Genomic DNA, 27,254 nt, shown 5'->3' on the forward strand with positions numbered 1-27,254 from the left:
TAGTTCACTCCCTGGTGAACATGGGATTTGCAGTATTTGACAAAATTAGATAAAGCCAACTGTCCATTAGGCATAACTAAAAAATATAAGGCATTGAGAAGGTGGTTTTTTACATGCAAATTCCACTGGTTCATCCTTTAAAAATTATTTGATTTATATATGTTATTTAAGAATCTAAAGTTTCCATGTTTCTTTGAAAGCCACATTTTAAAACAAGATGTATTTTGTGAAAGGCAGTAAAGTAAAATAATCTTTTGCAGCTCAGGGAACTAGGAGATGAGCATTATCAGACATCCCTCTGTTTAAATGGAGACCTGTCTAGAAGCAGAGACTGGACTAGCTCATCTTAGTGCTTCCTTCCAGCCCTCTGATCCTGTAATGATTTTGTAATACATTTGAAGACTGTGTCCTGGGTATAGTGGAATATTTTCAATATCCGAATCTTCCTGCGAACTCTTTGAAGTCATCTATAATTGTCTACCAAAATCACTTCTTTTATTTGTACTTTGCATGGAGGGGGTAGGGGGCGTTAGCATACATACAAAACACCATGCAGTAATCAAATATATCAACTGTTACTCATCTAGCTGACCTTTTCCAAACTTTTAAATTTTCATCATAGCTTTCCCCATGCCACCAGCCAGACTCTGCTGGCAAAGTTCAAACAACAACACGAGGAGAATAAATTCTTTGTTGGCACCCCAGTAATGGAGCCTGCGTTTATTATTCAGCATTTTGCCGGAAAAGTTAAATACCAGATAAAGGTATGTGATCTTTTTATTATAAATCTAAAAAGTCATGAATAATATCATTGCCCAACCAGGAAAGATGATAAAAATCAGTTTAATCTGTTGTTGGATGGATGACTTCGTTCCTACAAGAAAGGCTAATACATCATCGTAGGGGAGAAGGTCCCCCTGTCCCTACAGGAGCCAAGGGTGGGCAGAAGCTGGATCTGTGCGGAATGGAGCTTCACCCAATATCGGGGCTTTGGGGGCCCCAGGGGTCCCTCTGAAGACCTGTTGGTCCCCTCCCCTTCCTCTCTGCTTCTCACCCAAAGTGGCTTTTCCTTGCTGTTGAAGTACCCAAAGAAGTGTCCCCCACCCCCACCCCCGTTTAACTTGTTGACCCTAAAACCGTGTAGATTTTTGACCTGTTGAAATCGTAATCAGTTTTCTTGGTTACATTCTCCTCCTCCTATATATCTGTCTGTTTGTCTGTTCTCCCCCATTAGATTGTGAACCCCCTGAGGGCCAGGGCCAGAGCCTTCCCAGAGTTTCCTCAGCACTCAGTTCAGGGCTTGGCAAAGCATGATGCCAAGCGCTTAACAGATGTTAATGCAACAGCTGCTACTATTAAAATATGGCTCGAATTCTTCTTTTTGAATAAAGGCCTTGTAAACCTGCTTTCAATGGTTTAGAATGACACCTCTTGTTGGCTACTTGTTACGGTACCCAGTGCTCAAAGAACCTAGCTGACATAAGGACATGAGCGTGTATTTGAGTGACTCTCTGACAATTTTCCCCAGGACTTCCGAGAGAAAAACATGGATTACATGAGACCTGACATTGTGGCTTTGCTGAGAAGTAGTGACAGTTACTACATTCGGGAATTAATTGGGATGGATCCGGTGGCTGTGTTTCGCTGGGCTATTCTGAGGGCAGCCATTCGAGCAATGGCAGTTTTCCGGGAGGCAGGACGTCTCAGAGCTGAGAGAACTGAGAAAACTGCAGGTACTGAGAAGAAACCACATCCTACACATTTTCAAAACCCCTGCAGTGGTTACTCACGACCACTTTCCGAAAAATAGACTTAACCAGTCAGTATATACAGCGAAAACTGTAGCAGTGGTTGTAATGTAGAAAATTTGGAGCTTGTTGTTTCTTTATAATATATTGCTGTTCTAAGCTGTATATCAAGTGAACCATTTGCATCCAGATGGTGACTTGTGTCTGCTTTTTACAACTACTCTGAGAAATAGAAACTTTGAAAACATTTGATTGAGGTCTTGAAATGTTTTAATGGTTTGAGTTTAGTAACTGTTCAGTCTCCCTGCAATACTAAGCAGTAGTTTAGTACAGGAAGTGAAAGAAAGAATGCTATCCAGATATAAAGGGAATTAGAATAAAGAGCAGTGTTCTCTAAGTCGAGATAGATTTTAACACCAAAATTTGCTTCCGTCCACCCTCCCCACTCATCTGTCCTATAAGAAAGGGAAAAAAAAAAAACCTATGGGTCACTGACTAAGCATTCAGAAGTTTAATTTTGTATCTCTTCTAGAAGACAAAGTCAGCAATCCAGAACTTTCAATGTGGCATTGGGACAATATTTCTGTATGAAATCAGGAGGCCATCGCTACTTTCGTTCCCAGCAGTCGGCTGGATGTTCCTCAAATGTCTCCCATTGAATATTACTCTCCATTAACCCTCTAAAGGATGAAAGCTAGTGTGTACAACTGCTAGTCCTTTGTGTTACTGTTCAAGTAGTGGCTTCATAAATCTTTGCAGTTTTACAATTCCCAAGTTTATCCAAGACTAAAAAAGAAATCAAACTTTAGCTTCACGTGCATCTTTAATTTGAAGGTCTATTTTCAGAGAAAATCAGTTCAGCCAACTCAATTCTCCATGTTCCTAGGGAGGGCGGCCCCTCTCCCCTCCAGTTTCCCTCTGAAGCCTTGCTGTGAAGACCTCAGAGACTCACCTCAGGTAAGCTTACTTGTCTTGGGCTGGTGGAGGGTGTTACACCCTCCCCCCCTCCACCCTCCGCCCATTGGCACCACTAATAGGGCTCCCATTCCATAAAAGCATGCAGAACTCCAGTTCTTCTCCCCTTCCCCTTTATTGATCCCAGCACCCCAAGGTCAGTGGGGAGAGGGAGGTCCTCCCCAGGGCCGAGGGGAGTACCCTAATTGAAGTCTGCCTGGGCCCAGCCAGCTCCCCTCACATACCTCCCTTTCCTTCCTTCTAACTTTGGCCTGGGAAGATTCTTCCTGAACTGCTGGGGTGCTGGAGATCCTTTAAATTAAAAGATTAAGAGCAAAGAAAGAAAGGGTGTGAGATCAGAGCTATTAGTTTCCCTAAAGATCCCTTCTAGCTGCTGGAACTTTGGCTTCTCTCCACCAGCTGTGCCACTCATTCAGGCTCCCAGGCTCTGCTTGACTGGGGCCTCCTCCACCTGAGACCTAGGGGTTAGGGGAGGATTCCCAGTCCCTCAATTCAGGACTCCCTCCCCTGCCAAGACCCCTCTGTCCTTTTTCCCTGGGAGCGAGAACTAGGGTGAGTTCACCCTAGCTCCAGGCCCCATGTGAACCAAGCCACCAAGGCATCCTTGAGCATGCATAGATTAAGGGAGAGTTCAAAGGGGCATTGCAAGCTATTAGGGCTATTAGCTCCTCTCTCCCCATTGCATCCTTTGCAGGTGAGTAATGGCAACAGTCTCCTTGGCCCTCAAGCTGTGTCCCTCCCCTTCACTTAAAAGCGGAGATGGGAAATACATTTTTTAAAAAAGGAAACACTCAGTAATAAAGTTTTGGGTTTTCCCCTATTTGTCAGGTTCCCAAGGGAACAGTGGTGCATTTCTGCTTTTCAAGCTGCCTGTACAGCACCTTCTAAACCAAATCAAATTTGGCTACAGTCTAACGTGGTGCTGCCCCACAAGAAACTGGCCATGCTCTCACTCCTCCTTTAGCTGTTCTGTCCCAGTCCTACCCGGGGGACCCTGGAGAAGTTCGGCAGAGTTGGCGGGACCTAACGACTCAATGACCGCCTCCCCGCTGTTTAACCTATGTCCAAAGCAAGGGTTGTCCAACCAGTTGGGCTCCCACTTCCCGCCCTAGATAACACAGCCCTTCCAGATGCTCCCTGCCCTACTAGCCTTTCAGGATGAGATGGTAGTCTATGCCAATACAGTGAAATCGTGAGATCTTAGTAAAGCAGGGGGTTCCGTGCAAACCCTCCCTTGCCAGATCAAGCTTCTGGCATCACTGCCACTGGAGGTCACTGCGGAAGAGTATTCTGGGGCTCTCTCCCACCCTATGAGCTGGGACCCCTTCCCTGGGAGGGAACTTCCGAAAAGAGTTAACGAGGGGAGGAGTCACCTCCCATGGTATAACTGTCCAACTTCATGGGCTTTGTCCTGAAGTTGGAGCGGGCAGGGGTAGTTAAGACACTCCTGGTCTTGGATCCTGCCTGTCGCTAGTACATCCCCAGTAATTCCCGAAACCCTGCAGTCCAATAGTCAGCAATCCTTGTTCCAATGAAGCAGACGGATTGTTACCCATGTGTCAGGATTTGTCTCCTTTTGTCCTCAATGCCACATTTGAGGAGTTTGTTCCCATGATTGTTAGAGCCAACCGTTTTGGGGATGCAGTGTCTCACCCCCTTGACCCTCGATGCTAAACACATTGGCACCAGAGTGTTTCACACTCTCAGTTCTGCAGCCTGAGGTGCTAGGTATTTGGCCTTCATGATAGCATATAGCCTATTCCAATGGCATTCTATCATAGGGGAAGCAGCGTGGCTCAGTGGAAAGAGCTTGGGCTTCGGAGTCAGAGGTCGTAGGTTCGACTCCCGGCTCTGCCACTTGTCAGCTGTGTGACTGTGGGCAAGTCACTTGACTTCTCTGGGCCTCAGTTACTTCATCTGTAAAATGGGGATTAACTGTGAGCCTCACGTGGGACAACCTGATGACCCTGTATCTCCCCCAGCTTAGAACAGTGCTCTGCACATAGTAAGCGCTTAACAAATACCAGCATTATTATTATTATTAGAGATCACTTGTACCTCCCATCAGAGCCATGCATGATTCTATTGCGAATTCAGCCAAAGCCCGGAATTGCCAGTTTATGGTGGTCAAGGACGTGGCTACTGCCATTTTTGAACCCATGAACATAATGAGCAGTGCTTGGCACATAATAAGCGCTTAACAAATACCATCATTATTACTATAATGCCTAACTACTGGCATTCTGCCTGGCTGTGCTTAACTAATTTACCCTTTGTCTCCCAAGCCGGGGTGGAAAAGCGTAACTTGAATGAGCAAGATATTTTCAGGGAGGGTTTCAGTCAAATTTGTCTCCCAGGATATGCAGAACAAAGAAAGAGTATGTAGTGGCCTGAACCTCTCCCTTTCCTTACCCAGAGGAGGGCTTCCAGTCTGCCCCATGGCTTTGATAGGGACTGATAGTATAATCAGGGGCAGTATTATCAAAACAACCAGGCAAGCACCCAACAGCCATCCTTCCCGGACAACTTACTTAGAGGTGGTAGGGGACGAGACCAGTCTAACCAGGGTCATCAGGATTCCTGGCTGCCTGTTAGTCACCAGCCACGCACATCTAGCCTCCCCTCTCTCACCTCAGGACAACCCGATGAGAGAGAATTTTTTTTTCATCATGGACGGCCCAGCATTTTCCCCAGTTCCTGGACCCTGAGCATCATTTCTTTTGAATATGGCTTGGGGAAAAAAAAGAAAGAAAGTTCAAGGGGTTGCCCTGGAAAAGGCCATCACCCCTCCTTACCCACGAAAGCCTGGCTATTCACGTTCAACCCGGAAGACGCTTACCTCTACTCTCCTATTCAGCCAAAATATCACAGATTGCTCCATTTTCAGATGAGTGACTTTCACGTCTAGTTTTGTTCACTTCCGTCTGGCAGCCCCTGCGCCTGGTTCAGACATCGGGGGCTCCCTGTTGTCCCTTATCTGGATTACCAGTTGATCAAGAGTGTCCTGCAGGACCTGAAATACACCACGATACTTGTTTCTACTTTTGGGTTTCAAAGTGAATCTACTTGGAGTCCAGACTGGTTCCATTTCAAGGCATTGGTTTCAGCAGACCACTGGGGACAGCAAAGTGGTAACGCATTCCTTCTAGAGAGCAGGGTTCAGTACTCCTTGACATACATACGACGCCTCCAAGCATGGAACCTCTAAGAGCAGCTATTACAGCCACCGTCGGATTGCAGTGGAGACCAGTGTGTGTACTCTAGCCTTCAAGATCAGTGTAATCCAAGAAGTTCACATGGCTCTCAAGCGGCCGTCCTGAGGAGAAGACTTGTTGAGCAGTGGCCATTTCATCCAACTCCCACCCCATCTCTTTAATCAGGTGGTATTCATGACAGATGCTTCCCTGAAAAGTTAGGAGATCCCACCTGCGAGACCTTAAATGTGATTCCGTCTCTCTGTTATCCCCCGCTTCAAAGTGGCACAACGCGTCAGTGTGGGAGAGACCAGAATTCTGCTGAAGGCACTCCACTAGCCAGCCCATCAACACGCAGTGTTCTACCTAAAGCAAGAGGATACACATATTCCAGGGTTCTTCAGATCTCTATGGATACGGATCTGGGCAGAGGGTAACAGAGTGTGATTTAAAACTACTTCCCTGCCAGGAAAGGAGAATTTGCCGAAATTCAAACCAGGCCTCAACCCTCAAGTTGGAAAAGGACTGTTTGAGTCCTGGGAAACACTGGACCTCGACCTTTTTGCCTCTCCGCAGGACCACAAATAAGCTCTGTTGTGTTCCCCAACTCTGTCTACAGCAACAGCAGTGGCGAAACCTCTGACTGGATTAGAGGAATCAGCATGAGTTTACGTGCACTCTTAATGCCCAAGGCTCTAGCTAAGATGAGAGACCAAGGGTAGGGAAAACTGATCCTAATGGTCCTCCTAAAGAGTGGTTCCCATGATCTCTGAGCTTATCACAGGTGGCCCACTTCTCCTGGGTCACGATCTCCATCTCCTCACCCAAGCTGAGGGTTAACCAGAGCATCCAGATCTGTGGGTACTGGCTCCTGAGTGGGTAGAGATGGACAGACTGTGCCAGGCCATGTATTCAAAGTCTTGCTGGCCGCTAGGAAGCCCGCCAGACTTGCCTATTTTCAGAAGTGGATGTGATTCTCTCTTTGATGTGTCCTGGAATTCTAATCCCACTTGGCCCAGGCTGGTGTCAAGGTGGCCATCTCCACTTTTCATAAAGTTCCTCTTAAGCTGTAGGCTTCTGGGGCGCTTCCCCGACTAGTGACCCGGTTCCCCGAGGACCCTTTCAAACCGAAACGGCTATTTAGGGCAGAGACCACTGCCTTTCCTCCCTGGGACATTGGTGACCAATTTCTCTCCCCCCCACCCCCCGGCACCAGGATCTTCAAAACTATAAGAAAAACGTGACCCTACCATGGCTATGTCCTTAAGACTGTCTGTTCTCTAGGAGAACATCTTGCCTGCCTTCTCCCCCCATCCCCAATAGTGGCAACCCTTCCTTCACAACCCGGATGTTAGGAAGGTGGTCCTTTACTATATGGATTGTTGGAAAACGCACAGAGTTAGTAAGCAGTTCTGCGTCTCCTGGGATCCCGCCTTCATGGGGCAGACCATCCCGAATAGGACATTGGTGAAACCTCTCATCGGCATTCATTTGTGCTGCACAGGAACAGGACTCGCCCTCCCAAGGTCGGTCTCGATCCATTCTAAAAGAGGTCGGACAGCCACGGGGTTTACTCCGTTTCAGTTTGCCAGCCACTGTTGTCTGAATACCATGATCCAACAAGAGAGATGCCTGTTTTGGTAGATCCACCCTGCAACATCTGTCGTAGACACGATCCTACCGTCTCCTTGGGACTAGCTATGGAATAGAAGTGATCATCTGGCATGTCCCTTATCCACCTTTGGAGAAGCAAGGTTTACTTACAGTAACCTGAGTTCTCTGAGGGTTCCTAGATATACCAGATGATCACACCTGCCCTTACTCCCTTCTCTTGAGGGTGGTGCTTTTTTTTTTTTCTGGTCTCTGTGCTCTCTTCAGCAGGGCTCCGACTCTGTCGGGAAACTGGAGGGAAGAGGGGCCACCCTTCCTAGGAACATGGGAGGAGCAGAGCCTGACCTCTTTTCTGGTCAGGTTGACTGCTGTCAAGGGAGGCAACCCCTCACACGCTCTAGGAGGTCGTGGCCTGAGGCAATCGGGAAGCGCCTCCCAGAGTGATGATCTGGCATGTCTCCATACCTTTGGAGAACTGAGGTTACGGTAAGTAACCCATGCTTCTCTAAAGGTCGTTTAACAATGGGTTCAGTGGAAAAGCAGAGAAATAGGATAAATCCCCTATTAGAAGTGTATAAATTAAGCCCTGCGTATTTGGTGTTGAAAGGATTTTACCTAGTCTTCCCATACTTTATCTCTTCTGCTTTACTTTGCAAACAGGTATGGTACCTCTTGGACTCAGAACTCCTGTGGGAGATCTACAAAGAGCAAACACTCCGACAGAAAAAGTTTATCGGTGAGAGTGGTCTGGGATTTGTCTAAATGAAAACCGTTTGAACTCGGTGATGGAAAACAGGCTTAATTTTGAATGAGGTGTACGTGTCTGAAAAAAATAACCAAACTCTTTATTTTCAAACAATCTTGAATGATATCGGGCTGCTGTTACTCTCGATTTCATCCCAGGTTATATCAGTTGTCCACCATAAATGAAATTTATGTGAAAGCTCCATTTTACTTTCAGAATAGACAATAGTCTTTCCGTGTTTGGTGGTGGCCTTTTTATATGCATAATCAAACAACCTAGGCTTGTACAAAGGGATACATTTGTTATATCTGTACTTTTCTTTCTTTGTCCTATGACCATAAGGCTGTCATGAAAGTTATTTCTGGAATTTTCCTTTTCATTCCTAGTTAGGAAGCTATTCAGTATAACCCTTTCATTTCTTTTTTTTTTCTTTTTGATCATTCAAAAGAATATTTGTTTGGAGGCAGGGTGAAGACTTTCAGCTTTGTAAATTTGTAATCTTAGAAAATTACAGAATAGTAAAAAATTCATATGGCTGAGTTCCCAACTGTGAAGATTCCACTTTTAGTCAAGTAACCCTAAATGGAGAGGGAAAGTTTTCTGTGTGAAGGCACTGCTTGTTTTTAAGAAAACAACTGCAATAGAAATTTCCTGAAATCCAAACTCGGTTCATATTTTCCTGAAAGCCTCAGCTGGTTAGAGCAACACTCAGAGGACTCAGAAATTGAGATTGCTCTTACCTGGTTCTAGGAGAACCAGAAGCCAGTATTTATTTTACTTCCATCTTTTTGTTGCCATAATCGTTGCCAGCTTCTTTGATCCTGCTGCCACTTTCTGGTTCCCACTGGGGCCTTTTTCCTCCTGCTACTAAACTGCTGCTTCATCCCAGTTGGTCCCTCTTTCCTTCTGATGCATCCACCATGTTCTCCTTTGAGTTGTGGGTTTCTGATTTTTTTAATGGTATTTGTTAAGCACTTACTACGTGCCAAGCACTCTACTAAGTGCTGGGGTAGATACAAGATCATCAGGTTGGACAGCGCTGAGTAGATATCACTATTATTATTAATAATTGTATTTATTAAGCACATACTAATAATAATGATGGCATTTGTTAAGCACTCACTAAGTGCTGAGCACTGTTCTAAGCCCTGGGGTAGATACAAGGTAATCAGGTTGTCCCATGTGGGGCTCACAGGTCTTAATCCCCATTTTTACAGATGAGGTAACTGAGGCACAGAGAAGCCAAGTGACTTGCCCAAGTCACACAGCTGATCAGTGGCGGAGCCGGGATTAGAACCCCCAACCTCTGACTCCCAAGCCCGTGCTCTTTCCATTATGCCACGCTACTTCAATAAGTGCTTCAATAAGTACTAAGTGCTTGGGAGAGTACAGATATAAAGTAATCAGGTGGGACATAGACCCTGTCCAACCTAGGACCCACTGTCTTGATCCCTTTTTTACAGACAGGGTAACTGAGACCCAGAGAAGTGAAGTGACTTGCCTGAGGTCACACAGCAGACAAGTGGCAGAGCCAGAATTAGAACCTGGGTCTTTCTGACTCCCAGGCCTGTGCTCTATCCACTAGGCCATGCTACTTCTCAGCCTTTCTTGCCGATCCTGGTGGCAGCAGTGGCAAAAAGAGAGAGAAAGGGAGTCAGAGGGAAGAGGGTGTGGGGAAGGTGAGGGTGAAGAGGAAGAAAAGAAGTTGGCAGCTGTGGTGGTCAGAGAGAATTTTGGTCTAGGGTCATCCACAGTCTGATTCTGGAAGTAATTTTTCAGCACAGTAGCAGATGTTTTAGCAGAAGTTGCTATCACTGAGGTAAAAATAGCATAGATCTCGTGCGGAATATGCTAGAATCAAGCAGTGTCTGACCTGATTATCTTGTCTCAGCTCCAGCACTTAGTGTACTTAGTGCCCATAGTAAGTGTTTAACAAGTACCATTATTGTTATTATTATCATCGTCGTTGTCATTATTATAACCAAATTTACATCCTAAACAAGGGCATTAAAACTAGCTGCTGCTTTATTTCCTTGGATTTTTCCATTTTAATTAGGCTCAACCCAGACTGATTGATAAAGCTGTGCTCGTTTTTAGGAGCAGTGAATTTTGAAAAGAAAATTAAATGAGAAAAACAAGAGAGTCTTTACCAGATAGGTTCCAGGCATTACTGTCCACATATCCACTAACTTTTCAGTACTATATTTAGGTTACTGTAAATTTTCCCTTTGCAGCCACTCAGTGCTTGATTTCTCATTTGATTGCTCTGAGGATTTCGATATTAACGCTTTTGAGGACATCATTGCTTTTTATGAAAGCAAAAAGTAAGTAGAAGGGTGAGAACTTCATACAGAGTCCAAGGAGGTACATTCATGGAGATCTGAACTTCCTGAAGTACTCAGTGCAATGATTAAAAATTGCAAGGGAGAACCTGGATTTACAGTGAAATGTCTGGGGGTTCTGAATCTGTAAAACTGAACAACTTCAGCAGAAGTTGCAAACGACAATGCCATTCCAAAGCAAAGAACTGCCGGCAATCCTGTTAAAAATCATTTTTGAAAGAATGGGACCCAAATATTTTGGAGAGAAGGGAGGGGGGAAGAAGTGCTGAGTTTTCACTGAGTTCAGAGGTATAATAGTATTTTATGTTTAGAAGTGAAAATTTACACTTCTATCATCTTTGATTTGTGCCTCTCTGGAGAGTAAGGGAGAGAAGGTAAGTAAACATTGTGAACAAACCAGCATGGGGCACTGTGATTGAGTTGATTCGCTAATTAGGGGTTATCCCAGGCTAATTTTTAAGTGTTTAAAAATATGTTCAAAATAAACCGGACAAATAAAATTTCATTATGGTGCAGTTTTTAAACCACTTCATTTTCAAAAGTTCTACAGAAAGGATTAGTTAAGGTTTTTCCTTTTTTTTTTTTTGCAAATCTAAGTTAATTTGCTGTAGCTGTCAAAAGGCGTGAAACTCCTCAAGTTGAGGATGGACACATGAAAGTTTGGAATATAAAGTCAGGTCAGCTGTCTTATCCAATGTCATAAACAAGCATTATGGAAGTTTATAAATAAACACATCATCTCTTGTATATTTAAATATTTAAAGTCTAAATTTATATGAAAAAATACAATTATTCCTGAGCAACGTAGTAAACCGTTTCTGACTTGTTGAGATTTTAGATTAAGTTGCCAGAAGATAATGGCTATTAAGGTTTTTCAAACAAATTAAGGAGTTTGAAATTTTAGCACAGAGTAGTGGAAGAAATCTACATTAACCTGGCCAAAGGTGCTATGTTTTTGAATGTCTTGAAAAATCTGTGGCCCGTGGGGTTTGATTGGAAAAAAAACAAACCTTGGTAAAATAAATGCATTTGATGTGTTCATACTAAAGTTTTGAAATGTTTTCTGTGTACTCAATTGGCTTAAAAAGCAGTGAGAAATTCTGATCTCTCCTATTCTCGATAAGATAAGCCAGAAGAGTGCATCTGAAAAATAACTTCTCAGAATTTACAAAAGTTTCCCTGCATCATAAAAGTTTTAAAATGAGAGAGTATTCATCTGGTTTTGTCATGATAGCAAAAATGTGAGTGCATATGACAAAATAGCCTGAGAAAGCACCCTGAGAACTATTTGGAGCACACTGGTGTACTGGGATTTCCGGTTTTAACTCTTTCGGTGATGGGTCTTCCTATTTTAACTCCTTTTTCTGTGTCACGGCTGTCTCTTCCTCTCTGCCTTTCACTATGGATCAATTAGGGACTTGCATGATCAAATCATCAAGGCTTTAAAAGGACTCCCCTGGCAGGGTGACGACGCTCGTAAGCTTCTTCAATCACGCAAACGGCTTCAGCAACCTCGGGCCAGCTTCCTGTGAGTTCTCAATGCTCTGAGTAAACATTACTTGCAAGTGCAGCAATAACCATGTTACTCCTAAAATTCAAAATTGGGTTTTTTTTGTTTTGGCTCTTGCTTTTATTTTGGTTGGTTTTTTACTTTGAAGAATGCAGTGCCTTTTCTTCAAATAATAGGCAAAGATATATTTTCCTTTAATAAATGCAACGCCAAGGAAAATGCTAAGCTGCCTTTTAATTTTTTTTTTAATCTATTCAATTCTGTTTTTTATTTTCTCTGTTCAATTTTCTTTTCATCATCTTTGGGCTAAGAACATTAGAAAGTGTCAGAACTACTATCAGACTTTTGAAACCCAATACTATTACTGTAAAAAGTTTCTTAAAACATAGTTTGAGACTTTGAATTTCTTGTCAAATTTAGGTATTTTAGCATGTAGGTCCTAATTACGAAGGAAACTTTTCTCCTTCAGAATTACCATCGTTCAGTTCTGAGAAGCTGAGCCCAAATAGCACCCAGTGTTTGGGCCGTATGATTTGGTAACGTTTTTCAGCCTGCAGCCCTGATCTTATTGATATTTGCTGACTAGCAGGAACTGGAGTGCAGCACACACAAAGGAGTTCATTCTGGAATTACTAGTTAGTTGACATGCCTCGTTTTTCTCCTCTCCCCCCCAAGAGGGATTAAGATCCAGGTCACATCTTCATTCTTTCCAGGTCAGCTCAATTCCCTATCTTAGGTAAGCCTAAAAGTAATGGCCTTTGGACTGGTTGATTTTCCCCAGGCGGTTGCTGCAGTGGGGATTAGGCATCTGAAAATGGTCAACATCTAAATTAGTGGACGCTGAAATCTGGGAGGATGATCGGCAGCTTGCTAAATGCATTCTTTCGTGAAATATTAACAAAATCTAAAGCTGCCCACTTATTTTGTAGGTCAGCTGGCTGCACTAGGTTAGTAATGGCAATAAAATGCATTTTTGATTTTTGCTGTCACTTCAGATTAAATGAGTTAAATATGTATAAATCCTTCCTTGGGTTTCTGAAAGGAGTTGTTGCACTTACGCTTTGCTGCTCTGCTTTTTAGCTTGATTTAACCTGCAAGGCATGGCTTGCTGAACTAACCTAAATACCAAAATCATGTGCATTTTGTTCATAAAACAATGTTTAATATTTTAACAGGAAAAGTAAAGGTATCAAACAAAAGCAGATCATTCCAAAGGTAAACATATTCAACACGTTTAAAGATAATGTTATATTTTGCAAGTCATGAAAATTCTTCTTGATAGATGGACACCCTCAGGGCAGTGTATTCCAAAATTGGGCAAAAGTCCACTTATCTCTGGATTTAAAAATGTATTTCACTTCTTCCTCTGCCAAGAAATCATCCCCCCTACCCCCAAAAATCTATTTTGCATCTAGGTTTCATTGAAGTGACTTGCTCCTTTAGATAAGGTTATAAAGAAACAGCCACCAAACTTTCACTGCTTTCATCTGATTTTTAAAGTGTTGGCGAAATCCCCAAAGATGTTTCAGCTGCTGTTTTTCACTGGTTAATAGGTAGAAATATTCTAAAGAGCTTAACCCAAGTCATACTAAGCCAGGGTGATAGTCCATCTCCAGTTCAAAGTCCACCTTATTTCCCCTTTCTGGAGTCAGCCACCCCAAACCAAGATCAACACTGGTGGAGATTTAATAAGACCACAAGTAAGATTCCACGACTCTCTAACCACTCTTTAACTGTTGCGAGGCCTATCGGTGATAATGGCTTCACTAAGGAGAGGAGACACCTTTTTTTCTCTTAACTATTTAGCTACAAGGCCATGAGTAGCAGACCTTAATGTCCTTGCATGGGCTGAAAAATCCCGACTGCTAGTTAGTTCATGCCTGGTCCAAGCCAAGCAGAGCCTGGGGCCTGAAGGGTCCAGATTTGGTCCAAGTTTGAGCAGCACTAGAAGACAAGTCCCAGCAGGTCCCAGCGGCCCATGGGAAACCACCTTCTTTGCCAGAACTCTCCACACACGAAGCAGCTCCCGACACACAGTGAAAGGGGGCGTTAAGGGGTTCAGAGGTGTGCCCAAGGCTGCCCCGGCCAGATTTCTTGAGAGGCTCTGCCTCATCTAGCCAATGGGCCAGTCAGACTCATGACATGAGGGCTTGGGCCCAAACTCTGAAGCGCTCAAGCACCTTTTAAGAGGTGGCTGCTTGCTTTTCTAAACTGCCTGAAGGAAAAGGTCATTTGGAGTAAAGAAATGATGAAAGTGTAAATAATCCCAAAGACTAAACACTAAATGCAGTACTGCTTTCAGACCAGAATATATTTGAAGCAAAGGGTTTTACTGGCTAGTGTATGAGTTATTTTTAATGCACAGTTCCTGATATTAACTATTTGGAGTGATATTTGGATATTTGGAGTTTGAGAAAAGAAGTTCAGTCTCCGTATTTCTGATTTAGAATTTGTTGGACTCCAAGTCTTTGAAGCTTATTGTCAGTATGACGCTCCATGACCGCACAACCAAGTCTCTGTTACACTTGCACAAAAAGAAGAAGCCTCCCAGTATCAGTGCTCAGTTTCAAGTAAGTGGAGCATGTTTTTTTCGGTGCTTGAGATTTGACAGAGTCACGGGAGAGCTAGTTTTTGTATTTGGAAGATTTGGTTGAACTTGTTGGGGGATTCACACTGCCTGATACAGTTGGGTATTGTATCTTGACCACAGTATGCCGTGCCCGGAGCAAGACCCTGAAATGCGGTAAGGTTAGTTGAGCTTTTTTAAAAAAAGGACTGGATGCCTTGATTCTTTGCAAAAGGATCGAGGACTGGGAGAATGACATTCTCTGCTCTTTTAGAGGAAGTTTACATGGAAACTGGCATGGTTCTGGGAATTTTTTCTTTAATGCTATTTGTTAAGTGCTCACTATATGCCAGGCACTGTACTAAGCACTGGGGTAGATTCAAGCTCATCAATTTGGATGCAGTCCATCCCACCTGGGGCTTACAATATTAATCCCCAATTTACAGATGAGGTAACTGAGTCCCAGAGAAGTTAGGTGACTTGCTCAAAGTCACACAGCAGAAAAGTGGTGGAGCTGGGACTAGAACCCAGGTCCTTCTGACTGCTGGGCCTGTGCTCTGTCCACTAGGCCATGGTGCTTCTCAAATTGTCCCCAACAAAATGCAAACATTTCTTAAACAGCAGTGAGAGTGCTGGATTGACACATGTTGAACGCCTTCCTTTTCAGGCATCCCTCAACAAACTCCTGGAGACCTTGGGAAAAGCTGAGCCATTCTTCATCCGCTGTATCCGTGCCAATGCAGAGAAGGTAGGAGGATGCTTTCCAAAGTTCTATGGGAAGAGGCAACTTTTCTCACCTCCCCATCCAGGTCCCAGGCAGAGTTACTAAGAAAAGTGCAGTTTTGTTCTTTTATTAGAAATGTCCTGAAGGTCCTCAGATCCACATGGAGAGGAAGCATAAGTTCTTAAGCCAGAGTCATTCAGTCGGTGGTATTTATTGAGCGCATATTATGTGCAGAGAGCACTCTACAAAATGCTTGGGAGAGTACAGTGTAACAGACACAATCCCTGCCCACAATGGGCTTACAGTCTAGAGGGGGAGACAGACATTAATAGAAATAAATAAACTAAAGATATGTACATAAGTGCTGGGAAGGGGGATAAACGAAGGGAGCAAGTCAGGACAACGCAGAAGGGAGAGGAAGAAGAGGCAAGGAGGGCTTAATCAGGGAAGGCCTCTTGCAGGAGATGTGCCTTCAATAAGGCTTTGAAGTGGGGGAAGAGTAATTGTCTGTCGAAGTTGAGGAGGGAGGGCATTCCAGGCCAGAGGCAGGATGTGAACAAGAGCTTTAAGGGGCCATTCAAGACAGTCAGTCGTCTACACTGTAGATTCAGTAAAAGTTATGTTTCCCAGCACCATACCAACCAGCCTGAAAGCTCGAGGTTTTCAGGTACCCAACATTACAATCTTTACCTAATGACGAGTGCCTCCACCCACTGAGCAAAATGTGTTTTGAGTCCTCCTCTGATGGTAGGGAGAAGGCTGATAGAGTCTAGCTGTTATGAAGTATTTTATTAATCTGATTTAGTTTTCCCACTAAGGCAGCTTCAGGGTGGAGAGGATTTCCAGGGGCTGCACCCTCACCAAATACTTGAACTTAAGCCATGCCAGGATTCAGCTAACAGGCTTTTGTTTGTTTGGACTTTATTCCTAGTTGATTTTGACTTGTGGAAGTCCACTGATGGAGTGGTTCACCAGGGCAACCCTGACTTTTTTTTCTTATGGTATTTAAGTGCTCACTACACACCAGGCATTCAGAGAAGCAGCGTGGCTCAGTGGAAAGAGCCTGGGCTTTGGAGTCAGAGCTCATGAGTTTGAATCCCAGCTCTGCCACCTGTCAGCTGTGTGACTGTGGGCAAGTCACTTAACTTCTCTGTGGCTCAGTTACCTCATCTGTAAAATGAGGATGAAAACTGAGCCCCACGTGGGACAACCTGATTCCCCTGTATCTACCCCAGCGCTTAGAACAGTGCTCTGCACATAGTAAGCGCTTAACAAATACCAACATTATTATTATTATTACTAAGCACTGGGGTAGTTACAGGCTAATCAGGTTGGACACAAACCATGTCCTACGTGGGACTCACAGTATCAATCCCCATTTTACACATGTGATAACTGAGGCACAGAGAAGCGAAATGACTTACTCAAAGATCACACAGCAGAGAAGTGGTAGAGCTGGGCTTAGAACCCAGGTCCTGCTGATTCTCAGGGTGGTGCTCTATCCACTAGGCCATACTGCTTCTCAGGACTTTTCAGCCCTGACCCTTAGGCACCTGGAATTTTTGATAACCAGCACCTCTCACTTCCTGTAGCAATGCAGAATAACAGAGTACTAATAATAATACTAGTGGTATTTGTTCAAGCACTTGCGATGTGCCAGGCACTGTATCAAGTGTTGGGATGGATACAAAATCCTCAGGTCCCACGTGAGGCTCAGAGTCTAAGTAGGAGGGTGAACGGGTATTGAACCCCCATTTTGCAGATAAAGGAACACAGAGAAGGCAAGTGACTTGTTCAAGGTAAATAGCAGAGCTGGGACTACTAGGCCCATATTTTCCCTCTAGGCCACACTGCTTCTCTAGTAGAAGCAGTGGACAAACCCTGGAAAAGAATCCAGCGGTGGGAGTTAGACCCAGTCCCTGGCCCTCAAGGGACTCACAATCTGAAAACATAATAATGTTGGTATTTGTTGAGCGCTTACTATGTGCAGAGCACTGTTCTAAGCGCTGGGGTAGACATAGGGGAATCAGGTTGTCCCACGTGGGGCTCACAGTCTTAATCTCCATTTTACAGATGAGGGAACTGAGGCACAGAGAAGTTAAGTGACTTGCCCACAGTCACACAGCTGACAAGTGGCAGAGCTGGGATTCGAACTCATGAGCCCTGACTCCAAAGCCCATGCTCTTTCCACTGCGCCACGCTGCTTCTCTGAAAGCATCAGAGGGGAGAGTCATAAGCTTACTGTTATCTATATCTAGAAGGGAAATTTGAATGTAATTTCTTAGGAGCCACCAGTGTGATAAAGTTTAAAGATTTAGTAGTGATTGCATTTTACATGTCCTTTTTAGAAAGAACTATGTTTTGATGAAGAACTGGTTCTGCAGCAGTTGAGATACACCGGCATGTTGGAAACCGTACGAATCCGAAGGTCGGGTTACAGTGCCAAATATACGTTTCAGGTATTGTTGACATTCAAATTCAGATTTTGTGTGTGTGTGTCATGCAGTTCAACTTGTGAAAATCTTAGATTGACATAGCTATAAGAGAACTGGATAGATCATCTGAACCGGCCCTGCACTCCAGGCAGGTGCATAACTAAACAAACCAGGACAGATGATTGCTTAGGTCTTCCTAGCTCTCTAGGGATAGACAGTTCTGCCACCTTCCTTCCACAGTAGTAATAATAATTAGTATTATTATGATACTTGTTAAGCGCTTACTGTGTGCCAAGCACTGTTCTAAGTGCTAGGGTAGATACAAGTTAACCAGGTTGGACACAATCCCTGTCCCACATTGGGCTCGCACTCTTAATCCCCATTGTTATTTTATTGCCATTGTTCTTTTATTGCCACTGTTCTTGTCTGTCTGTCTCCCCCGATTAGACTGTAAACCCATCAGACGTCAGGGACTGTCTCTATCTGTTGCCAACTTATTCATTCGAAGCGCTTAGTACAGTGCTCTGCACATAGTAAACGCTCAATAAATACTATTGAATGAATGAATGAATTGTTCACAGAAGAGGTAACTGGGACACAGAGAAATTAAGTGACTTAACCAAGGTCATACAGCAGACAATAATAATGTTGGTATTTGTTAAGCGCTTACTATGTGCAGAGCACTGTTCTAAGCGCTGGGGTAGATACAGGGTCATCAGGTTGTCCCATGTGGGGCTCACAGTTTTTAATCGCCATTTTACAGATGAGGTAACTGAGGCACCGAGAAGTGAAGTGACTTGCCCACAGTCACACAGCTGACAAGTGGCAGAGTCAGGATTCGAACCCATGACCTCTGACTCCAAAGCCCGGGCTCTTTCCACTGAGCCACGCTGCTTTTCTAGTGGTGGAGCCGGATTAGAACCCATGACCTTCCGACTCCCAGGCCCGTGCTCTATGCACTACACCATGCTATTCACCATAGTCCTGAATAGAGTATCGAATCACCTAAACAGTCAAGAAATCCTTCTGGATCTCCAAACCAAAATTATGTGTAGCCGTTTGCTCCTCTGACTTAGAGAACCTCAGGTCAGCATCCACTTAATAATAATCCTTTGTATACCTGAAGCCAACAAATAAGTATTCCCCTAACCTTGCCCTCCTTAACCTTCCCTTCTCTTGGCTAAGCATTTCCCTAGAGGAAAGTTTTACGTGCTAGCAAGACCCCAGCGAAAAATCAATCCAATGAATTTGAATTTCCATTTGGGTTTTAAGACTTTTTGATCACACACTTATAAATGAGAATATATGTAAGCCTCAGTAAACCACTGAGTACTCAAATCGGGCATCTCACCTAATGCTTGTCATGTGTAATAGCAGTATTTTGGATATGACATTATTTTGATGAAGGATCTCGTTTTTCCTCTGAACTTCAGACGTTTAATCTGGCAGCCTGAAAAAATAGAAAAGTTGTTCTAATCTTTTCGATAATGATTGAACTGATCGGTTCTTAAAAATGACACTCAGATACCGAGGTGGGAATTGTTTCCCTTTGTGTAGATTTAGAAACGCAACTAACCGTTAATTTGTATCTAATGAAAATGTTAGGATTTCATGGATCAGTTCCAAGTGTTATTACCCAAGGATGCCAGACCTTCTAAGGAGACCATCTCGGCTCTACTGGAGAAAATGGACATTGACAAGAAAAACTACCAGATAGGAAAAACAAAGGTTTGTAAAGTGTGTTTTGCTAAATCTTAAAGAAGTGAATTATTTTTTTTTTCTTTCACAAAAAATATTTTTAATTCATAGAAAGGGTCATTCGCTTGAAGAACCTCAGACTAGGAGCACAATTTATATGTGCCTGGAAAATTAAAACATTTGTTTGGATGTTGTCCCCAGAAGTGGCAGCACCTGTCAGTGAAAATTAGTAATTGAGTGCCGTTGTATACACTAGGTTTATGAATTACTAAGGAATCGCTAGATGAGGTATACAAGTCCCTGCCCTCAGAGAATTTTTAGTTTAATGGAGGAAGACAGGTCAATCATAAATACTTAAATATAGGTAAAGCTCCATTTAGCATAAGGGACAGATGCATAAATGCAGAAAACGTATATCTGCCGTCCTATTCATTCAGTCGTATTTACTAAGGGCTTACTGTGTGCAGAGCACTGTACTAAGCGCTTGGAAAGTGCAATTCAGCAACACATAGAGACCATCCCTGCCCACAATAGATTCACAGTGTAGAAGGGGGGAGAAAGACATCGAAACAAGGAAATGGGCATCAATATAAATAAATAGAATTATAGATATGTACACATCATTAATAAAATCAATAGAATTATAAATATGTACAAGTGCTGTGGGGTGGGGGGAGGGTAGAGCGGAGGGAGCGAGTGGGGGCGATGGAGAGGGGAGAGAAAGGGGGGGCGTGTACTTGCAGAACCCCACATTAAGAAAAACCCACATTTTAGTCAGAGGAACGTTCCCTAATTACTCTGTCACTTTCTATGTAAAAGTGTAGTGAAAAGCCACATTCTGGCTGAATGGAATGTACAAATGCTTGTTGGAAAAGTGGGAAGGTTGTGACTGTTGGACTAGGGACAGCCCTACCAGAACTAACCAGGAGTCTGGAAAGTTCTTCTTTTCAGGAGTGCCATACTGTAGCTTTTGTTGTTACTGTAGTTGATTTATCTGTGTGTCTGCTGCATTTATCCCATTATTTCTTTCCATTTCTGCCTGTTGTCAGGTCATTTCTCTCTCCATCTCCCCATTTTTTAGATTGTGAGTACCCTGGGTGTCGGGGACCATGTCTGAAGTAGCAGCCTCATAGTTTTCTCTGGCAGATAGGACAGTGGTTAGAGCAAAGTTAAGTGCCAAATAAGTGTAGGATCCCATCTCCTGTCGAGAACAACAGGTGAGCCAAGGGCCTAAGACTTGAGGACCGCATGGTTTTTGCAGGAGTCGATTGGAGAGCCATTTGTGCAGCACCTCTGATGCTCACTTGGCCCCGCTGGTTCTGTTCCCTCTGGGGCAGAGCACTTCTTCAGTTAGACACATTCAACATTGGTGACATAGCCCCAGCAGAGGCTTGTAGAGCTGGGGCTAGTACTCAGGTCTCCCGATTCTACGGGACCAACAGCAGGGCATGTATCTATCTTGGTACAAATAGGTTTTGTGGGGTTAATTCAGAAAGGCTTCATGAAGAAATGTAGCGTGGCTCAGTGGAAAGAGCACAGGCTTGGGAGTCAGAGGTCATGGGTTCGAATCCCAGCTCCGCCACTTGTCAGCTGTGTGACTGTGGGCAAGTCACTTAACTTCTCTGTGCCTCAGTTACCTCATCTGTATAATGGGGATGAAGACTGTGAGCCTGGCGTGGGACAATCTGATTACCCTGTGTTTACCCCAGCGCTTAGAACAGTGCTCTGCACATAGCGCTTAACAAATACCAACATTATTATTATTATTATTAGACTGAGGCCCGGCGAGAGCCGAGGGAAATTGAAGGAATGATCTAGGAATTGTGGGAATGGCTTTTGGAAGGGGAGTGTTCAATTGTCTCTGAATTTTCTCGGAGAAATGGCAAAAGCTTCCTTGCTCTCCTCTCTCCCATGCTCCCACGGTGTGGCTGGGGAAGCAGCGTGGCTCAGTGGAAAGAGCCTGGGCTTCGGAGTCAGAGGTCATGGGTTCGATATTCCCAGCTCTGCCACTTGTCAGCTGTGTGACTGTGGGCAAGTCACTTCACTTCTCTGTGCCTCAGTTACCTCATCTGTAAAATGGGGATTAACTGTGAGCCTCACGTGGGACAACCTGATTACCCTGTATCTACCCCAGTGCTTAGAACAGTGCTCTGCACATAGTAAGTGTTTAACAAATACCAACATTACTTGTAAATAACTTAGGCTTGTCTCTCCAGTTGGATCGAAACCCCTTGGGAGCAGGAAGCGAAGGTTTGCTTCTGTGGTACTTTCCCAAGTGTTTAGTGCTACCACTCCCGGTGAGGTGTAGCGTAGAGAACAGAGAGACCAATTCAGGCACCTTTAATCCCACTCCCTCCTGGGAGGGTTTAGCACACAACCGCTGGTCTAGACATTGAGCAGTCCATGGGCCCCTTCCTGGGGCGGGGTTTTAACACCTCTCTTTTGCCTAACCGCCCCCCGCCTCGGCCCTCCTGAAGAGGCTCCCATGGGAGTGAACCCTCATCAGTCCCCGGTCTGTCCGTCAGGTTCCAGGGCTTCCCATTGGCGGTTGAGCAGAAGTTGGCATCCCTCGTTCTCCAGCGGCACCCATTCATCGCTCTTAGTCCCTCCGCCAACGGTCTGTTGACCGCCAACGGTTGGCGATCTCCACCTTGTGGCCCGATCCACCGTCTCGGAGCCCTGTGGCCAGAGGGGGGAGGAGAAGGAGGCACTCCCAATACCAGGGACTTGGGGTAACATGGAGAGCTAAAGTCAATCCTAAACTCTTATTGGGTGGGGGTCAGAGGTGTCCAGCAGCGGCTTGAGGCATTGCTGTGGGCTGCACTCTGGGGTTGAGGGACACACCGTGACCCCCTGGTGTTAGGATGTACCTGTGTGGGAAGGGGGCGCTGGTCCTGGGCCACCGGAGCCGGGCCCTAGGATTGGTAGCGGGTGGGAGACGCCGCACACAGGCCCGGAGACCCCTGCTGAACACCACAGAGACACTCCAAAGCCGCGGTAGCTCAGGCCCTCGGCGGGCGAGGGGATGAGGGAGGGGTGGTGACAGCAGGTCGGAGCCCCCTCTGTGCCGCGGGGGCTATCTTGAACATCAGGGGCAAAAATGAGGCTTGAATCTCCCTCCCCACACCCCAGCAGAGCTCACCCCAGACCGCAATGTGGAACCAGGGAGGGGTAGGAGCAGGGGGGAACGTTGCCACGGCAGCAGAGGCTCTTTGCACGGGGCTCCGTCTCCGCCATGGAGTCCGAGCCTGAGGAGGGCAAGGGGAACACTTAGTGCAGCACTTCCTGGTTCTCAGTAAATACCTTTGACTGATTGAATAACCTTAACAGAGCGTGGGTCTTAAACTACTAACTTGCATTTTGTCATCAATGGGTGTGACAGAGTCACAACCCTGTGTGACTGCTGTTAAATGAAGATTTCCAAAACTCAGATCTTGAATTTGTTTTGGATTTGCAGCCAGCTGTTTGAACTTTAAGCAGGGCTTCATAGCCTCAGGGTTGAGGGCATGGAGAGAGAGGAATTCATATTACACAGAACAGGCAGCATTAACTTAGTGGACCTTTTATATGTATGTGCATGTTTATTTGTATATCATAGGACCCATTAGAAAATGACACCCGCCCCAGTGAAAAAGTTGGGGTTTGTGGCTCATGTAAGGTCAGTCTTCTTAGGGGCATTAAATAGTGGAAAGAGCACGGGCTTGGGAGTCAGAAGTCGTGGGTCCTGATCCCGGCTCCGCCACTTATCAACTGTCTGACTTCGAGCCAGTTACTCTGTGCCTCAGTTACCTCATCTGTAAAATGGGGATTAAGACTGTGAGCCCCACGTGGGACAACCTGATTACCTTGTATCTACCCCAGTACTTAGAACAGTGCTTGGAACATAGTAAGCACTTAACAAATACCATCATCATCGTTATCATTATAATAAAATTAAACTCTTGTCCCTGGATTCTCTCTGCCTTCAAAAGGCGGGAGTGTGACTGGAGCCCTTTTCTTCCCAACCAGGTGTTCATGAAGGAGACCGAACGGCAAAAACTGCAGGAAACACTTCACAAAGAAGTGATTCGGAAAATCATTCTTCTCCAGAGCTGGGTCCGGGTGGTTTTGGAAAGAAGACACTTCCTCCAGGTGAAGCAGGCCGCCATTACCATTCAGGTATCTTCCTTTTCTGTTTGAACTTTATGTATGCTTGGGGAACGGCTGACCTTCAGCTCTTAGAACAGTGCTTGGCACATAGTAAGTGCTTAACAGATACCATCATCATCATTATTTACCAGGGCTGTGACTTCCTCTGACTACTTGTGTTTTCTTAAACACTTTTTAGGCATGCTGGCGTTCTTACCAGGTTAGGAGGGCCCTGGAGAGAGTCAACGCTGCCGTTTATATTCAGTCCTTTTGGAAAGGATACAGACAGCGGAGAGCCTACCAACATGAGAGAAGGAGAATTGTTTTTCTACAGAATCTCTTCAGGGGGTTCCTGCAGCGAAAAAGGTGAAAGAAGTGGGGATTCCGTTTGTCCAGATTTATGTCAAGTTGTATTGGAAACTCTTATGCTGTCACCCTAGTTATTTTTGAAGGAGCCCAACGAGAAGCAGTGTAGCCCAATGGAAAGAGCACGGGTCTGGGAGTCAGAGGATCTGGGTTCTAATCCCAGATCCACCAGTTGCCTTGGGCAAGTCGCTTAATTTCTCTGTGCCTCAGTCTCCTCAACTGTAAAATGGGGATTCAATACCCATTCTCCCTCCTACTTAAGACCGTGAGCCCCATGCGGCTGGGGACTATGTCCGGCCTAATTAACTCGTACCTACCCCAGCGCTTAGAGCAGCGTTGGACACAGAGTAAGCACTTAACAAGTTCCATAAAATAAAAAAATAGCCAAAATGTGGGATATTGGCAACCTAGCGAAATAGGGTTACCGTTGCCTTTACCTTTTAACCCAGAGGTCCATCTGGCAAGGCCCTTCTGAGCCAGCATGCAGTGGTCTGTCTTATTTCAGAACCTTGTGAACCTTGTGGGAAGTACAGGTCTCACACTGCATTTCTTCCATCAGCACCTTGATCCAGGTGTTTGGGGGTGAGTTCCATGGTGGAGCCAGGCATAGTGTGAGAGCTGCATTTTGGACCTCATTGGGTGAAGTTTCTAGTGGTGTGCCTGATCACCCCCTTTTTCTGAAAGCCTTCTTTTCTCTAATCAGCTTTCGCCAGATGGTCTTGGAGAAACGGAAAGCCGAGGAGAAAAAATGGGAAATGCAGCAAATTCAGAACAGAGACGACGCAGAAATTGTGTCGGGCCAGGCTGAGACTGGGGAGCAGATGTCTGAACAGATGACTGTCAGATCTGAAGTCAAGTTAGATCTTGTTTCTGAACTTGAAAATCAGCTGAGTGACATTTCAATAGCAGGAGGAGATGCGAAACAAACTGCAGAAACCGGAAAAGGCAGCCAGGATAATGAGATGGCCCCCTCTTTCCAGAAGAGTGTAGTTGAAAGTCACGAGAAAGTTGCAAGCAGCCGGGAAAAGCGTGAAACCCGGCGTCAGAGGGGGCTTGAACATGTAAAATTTCAGAACAAGCACATACAGTCATATAAGGAAGAAAGCAGTATTAGTGAGGCTCCAGCAAAGACAGTTCAGGAACAGGATGAATGCATCCAAGAACAGGATATTTCACAAGATAGAATCCATTCAGAGATAAAGGTTTCACATGAAATAGTAGCCCTTGATGATCTATCCAAAGAGAAACCTGAAGAACTAAAGGAGGAAGTGTCAGATAACAAAGTTTTGGATGCCGTGAAAGTGGAAGAGTACCAGAAGGAACAGCAGAAAGGAAGCGAAAGCTCCAGTAATCTCGAAAGACCATCGAGCCTCCCCTTGAGTGGTGAAATTAATCTTCCCTGTGCCAAAGGTCCCCCTGAGCATCACGAAGGTAAAAACAAACCAAGCGCTGGCCAGAAAGCCAACGAAGACCAGGACAGTCGGACCGCTACCCAAATCCAAAGATACCGAGAAACCGATTCGGACAAATTGGTCAATGTGCTAGAGGTGTGGAGAGGAAAGAAGTGGGCTGCTGGCCAAAATACAGTACTGAGCCAGTCCCTGGAAGAACAAATCAGTGAGAAATTCAGGACTGCCAGTTCTCCTCAGAGATCAGTAGAGTAAGAGCATCTTACATTTTCTTTTCATGGTCCCCCACAGTAGAAAATACCTGGCATTAAAGCCCAGAGCTCTGACAAATGTGTTGGCTTTAAATCTTTCTGTCGCACTTAGGGTGACACTACTTGGTTGCTTTTAAAGACGAATTTAAGGGGAAAGAGAATATACATTTGAATGGGGAAGGAGAAGTGATTTTTCTCAGCAAATTGCAACTCTATCAAATAACCGCCATGCTTTTGTAATCCTGCAGGGAGACGGGGACTCCTTCGACAGTAAGTGAAGTCTGTAAAATAGTTCCTTCCTCCACCAAGAGTCAGGTAAATGATTCATGTGTGTTGCAGGAGGATTATTTTGCCCTCCATACCTGTTCAGAGACCTTACTTGGGTGTTTTCATTACTGTCACAAAAGCCTGCCTTTTCCTTGCATGTGTCTATCACACGCAGATATTTTTCTTGAGGAGGGATTTAGATTGAGCTCTCTCTGTTCATGTGTCTCCTCTTAATATCGTGCAGCCTGCTGCAGACGTAATAGACATGGAGAAAAGCACCAAGAAGCAGGTCATACAGAAGAAGAAGTCCAACGAGCAGTCAGCTCAGGTGGATGGTGGTCCCGCGGGACTCTCTCCTGGCCAGCAGGCTGAAACCAAGTACGTGTTAGAACGTGACACCGTTCGACGTCAGCTGGACCCACCTTGAATTGTAGTGAAATATGTCTTTCTTCTCTTCAGTTCACTCTGTTGGGCCAGGTGCTGAAAAACCATCTCAGTTAGTTGAGCAGAGAAGTTATCAACAATATAAATGCCCTAGTCTTTCAGCCCCTTATAGAGGTTGATTATTGAGTTGTGTACCCTGTCTCTGCTAACAGATAGGACAGTCGTTATCATTTTAAAAAGTACAGTCTAGGCCACTACTTTTCGCCTTTTTGTTGTATTCTGCGTCACTAATGTCTGAAAATCTAGCACTTTCTTATCTTCTGCCAGACCATCCGATTTGCTTCAGAGGCTCTGAATGTTTCTCCCAGAGATGTGAAAATTGAAATTGTTTCTTTTAACAAGGAGGAACACTATGCTTGTTTATTAGCAATTGTTCACCCTAAAACCTCATGCTTTATTCCCACAGATCCACCTTTAAAAGGCTTTTCCTGCCCAAAAAGCAGGATAAGAAAAACACTTCAGAGGTAATGGAGGAAGGAGAAAACTTCACGCCTACTGCACATGTAGCAGTGGATGTTGTAGTGGTGAAGAAGGTGGCAGAAGGTGAGTCTTCAGTGGTATGGTTTTCCATGGATGTGAAAGTGGAATTTAACCACAAGAACCTGAGAGAGGTACAATGATCATAAAGGTTTTTCTGTCATAAAACCTCACAGAAAATGATCTTTTGCGAGTTTGATTTGAGTGCCATTCAAGATTACCAGTTGTATATGATTACCAGAAGGTTCTCTATATTATTGGCTTCGCGAGCGCCAGAGTTAAAATTGCAGTTGTCTCTCCTAGATATTATAGTATTATTGTTGTTGTAAAAGGAATTGTATTATTTATGAAGTGCTTACTATGT

General features: G+C 44.7%; 1 protein-coding gene across 14 annotated transcripts in view; it reads left to right on the top strand.

The window, feature by feature from the left end:
* Nucleotides 1-27,254, top strand: part of MYO9B (myosin IXB) — a 118,480-nt gene that overhangs the window by 70,432 nt on the left and 20,794 nt on the right. For 8 of the 14 annotated variants that reach the window (XM_029051269.2, XM_029051274.2, XM_029051276.2 and 5 more), the window contains exons 12-27: nt 623-764; nt 1,529-1,733; nt 8,189-8,264; nt 10,508-10,597; nt 12,030-12,143; nt 13,301-13,340; nt 14,573-14,695; nt 15,359-15,439; nt 17,764-17,874; nt 19,456-19,578; nt 23,557-23,706; nt 23,876-24,042; nt 24,746-25,702; nt 25,951-26,017; nt 26,214-26,347; nt 26,820-26,956. In XM_029051269.2, coding sequence (XP_028907102.1) covers nt 623-764; nt 1,529-1,733; nt 8,189-8,264; nt 10,508-10,597; nt 12,030-12,143; nt 13,301-13,340; nt 14,573-14,695; nt 15,359-15,439; nt 17,764-17,874; nt 19,456-19,578; nt 23,557-23,706; nt 23,876-24,042; nt 24,746-25,702; nt 25,951-26,017; nt 26,214-26,347; nt 26,820-26,956 — 2,717 coding nt within the window. Of the gene's footprint in view, nt 1-622; nt 765-1,528; nt 1,734-8,188; nt 8,265-10,507; nt 10,598-10,974; nt 10,990-12,029; nt 12,144-13,300; nt 13,341-14,572; nt 14,696-15,358; nt 15,440-17,763; nt 17,875-19,455; nt 19,579-23,556; nt 23,707-23,875; nt 24,043-24,745; nt 25,703-25,950; nt 26,018-26,213; nt 26,348-26,819; nt 26,957-27,254 lie in introns of all 14 variants that reach the window. The other 6 variants (XM_029051277.2, XM_029051284.2, XM_029051275.2 and 3 more) reach the window with 5 other exon arrangements.

This window comes from Ornithorhynchus anatinus, chromosome X1, assembly GCF_004115215.2.
Source record: "Ornithorhynchus anatinus isolate Pmale09 chromosome X1, mOrnAna1.pri.v4, whole genome shotgun sequence".
Taxonomy (NCBI): domain Eukaryota; kingdom Metazoa; phylum Chordata; class Mammalia; order Monotremata; family Ornithorhynchidae; genus Ornithorhynchus; species Ornithorhynchus anatinus.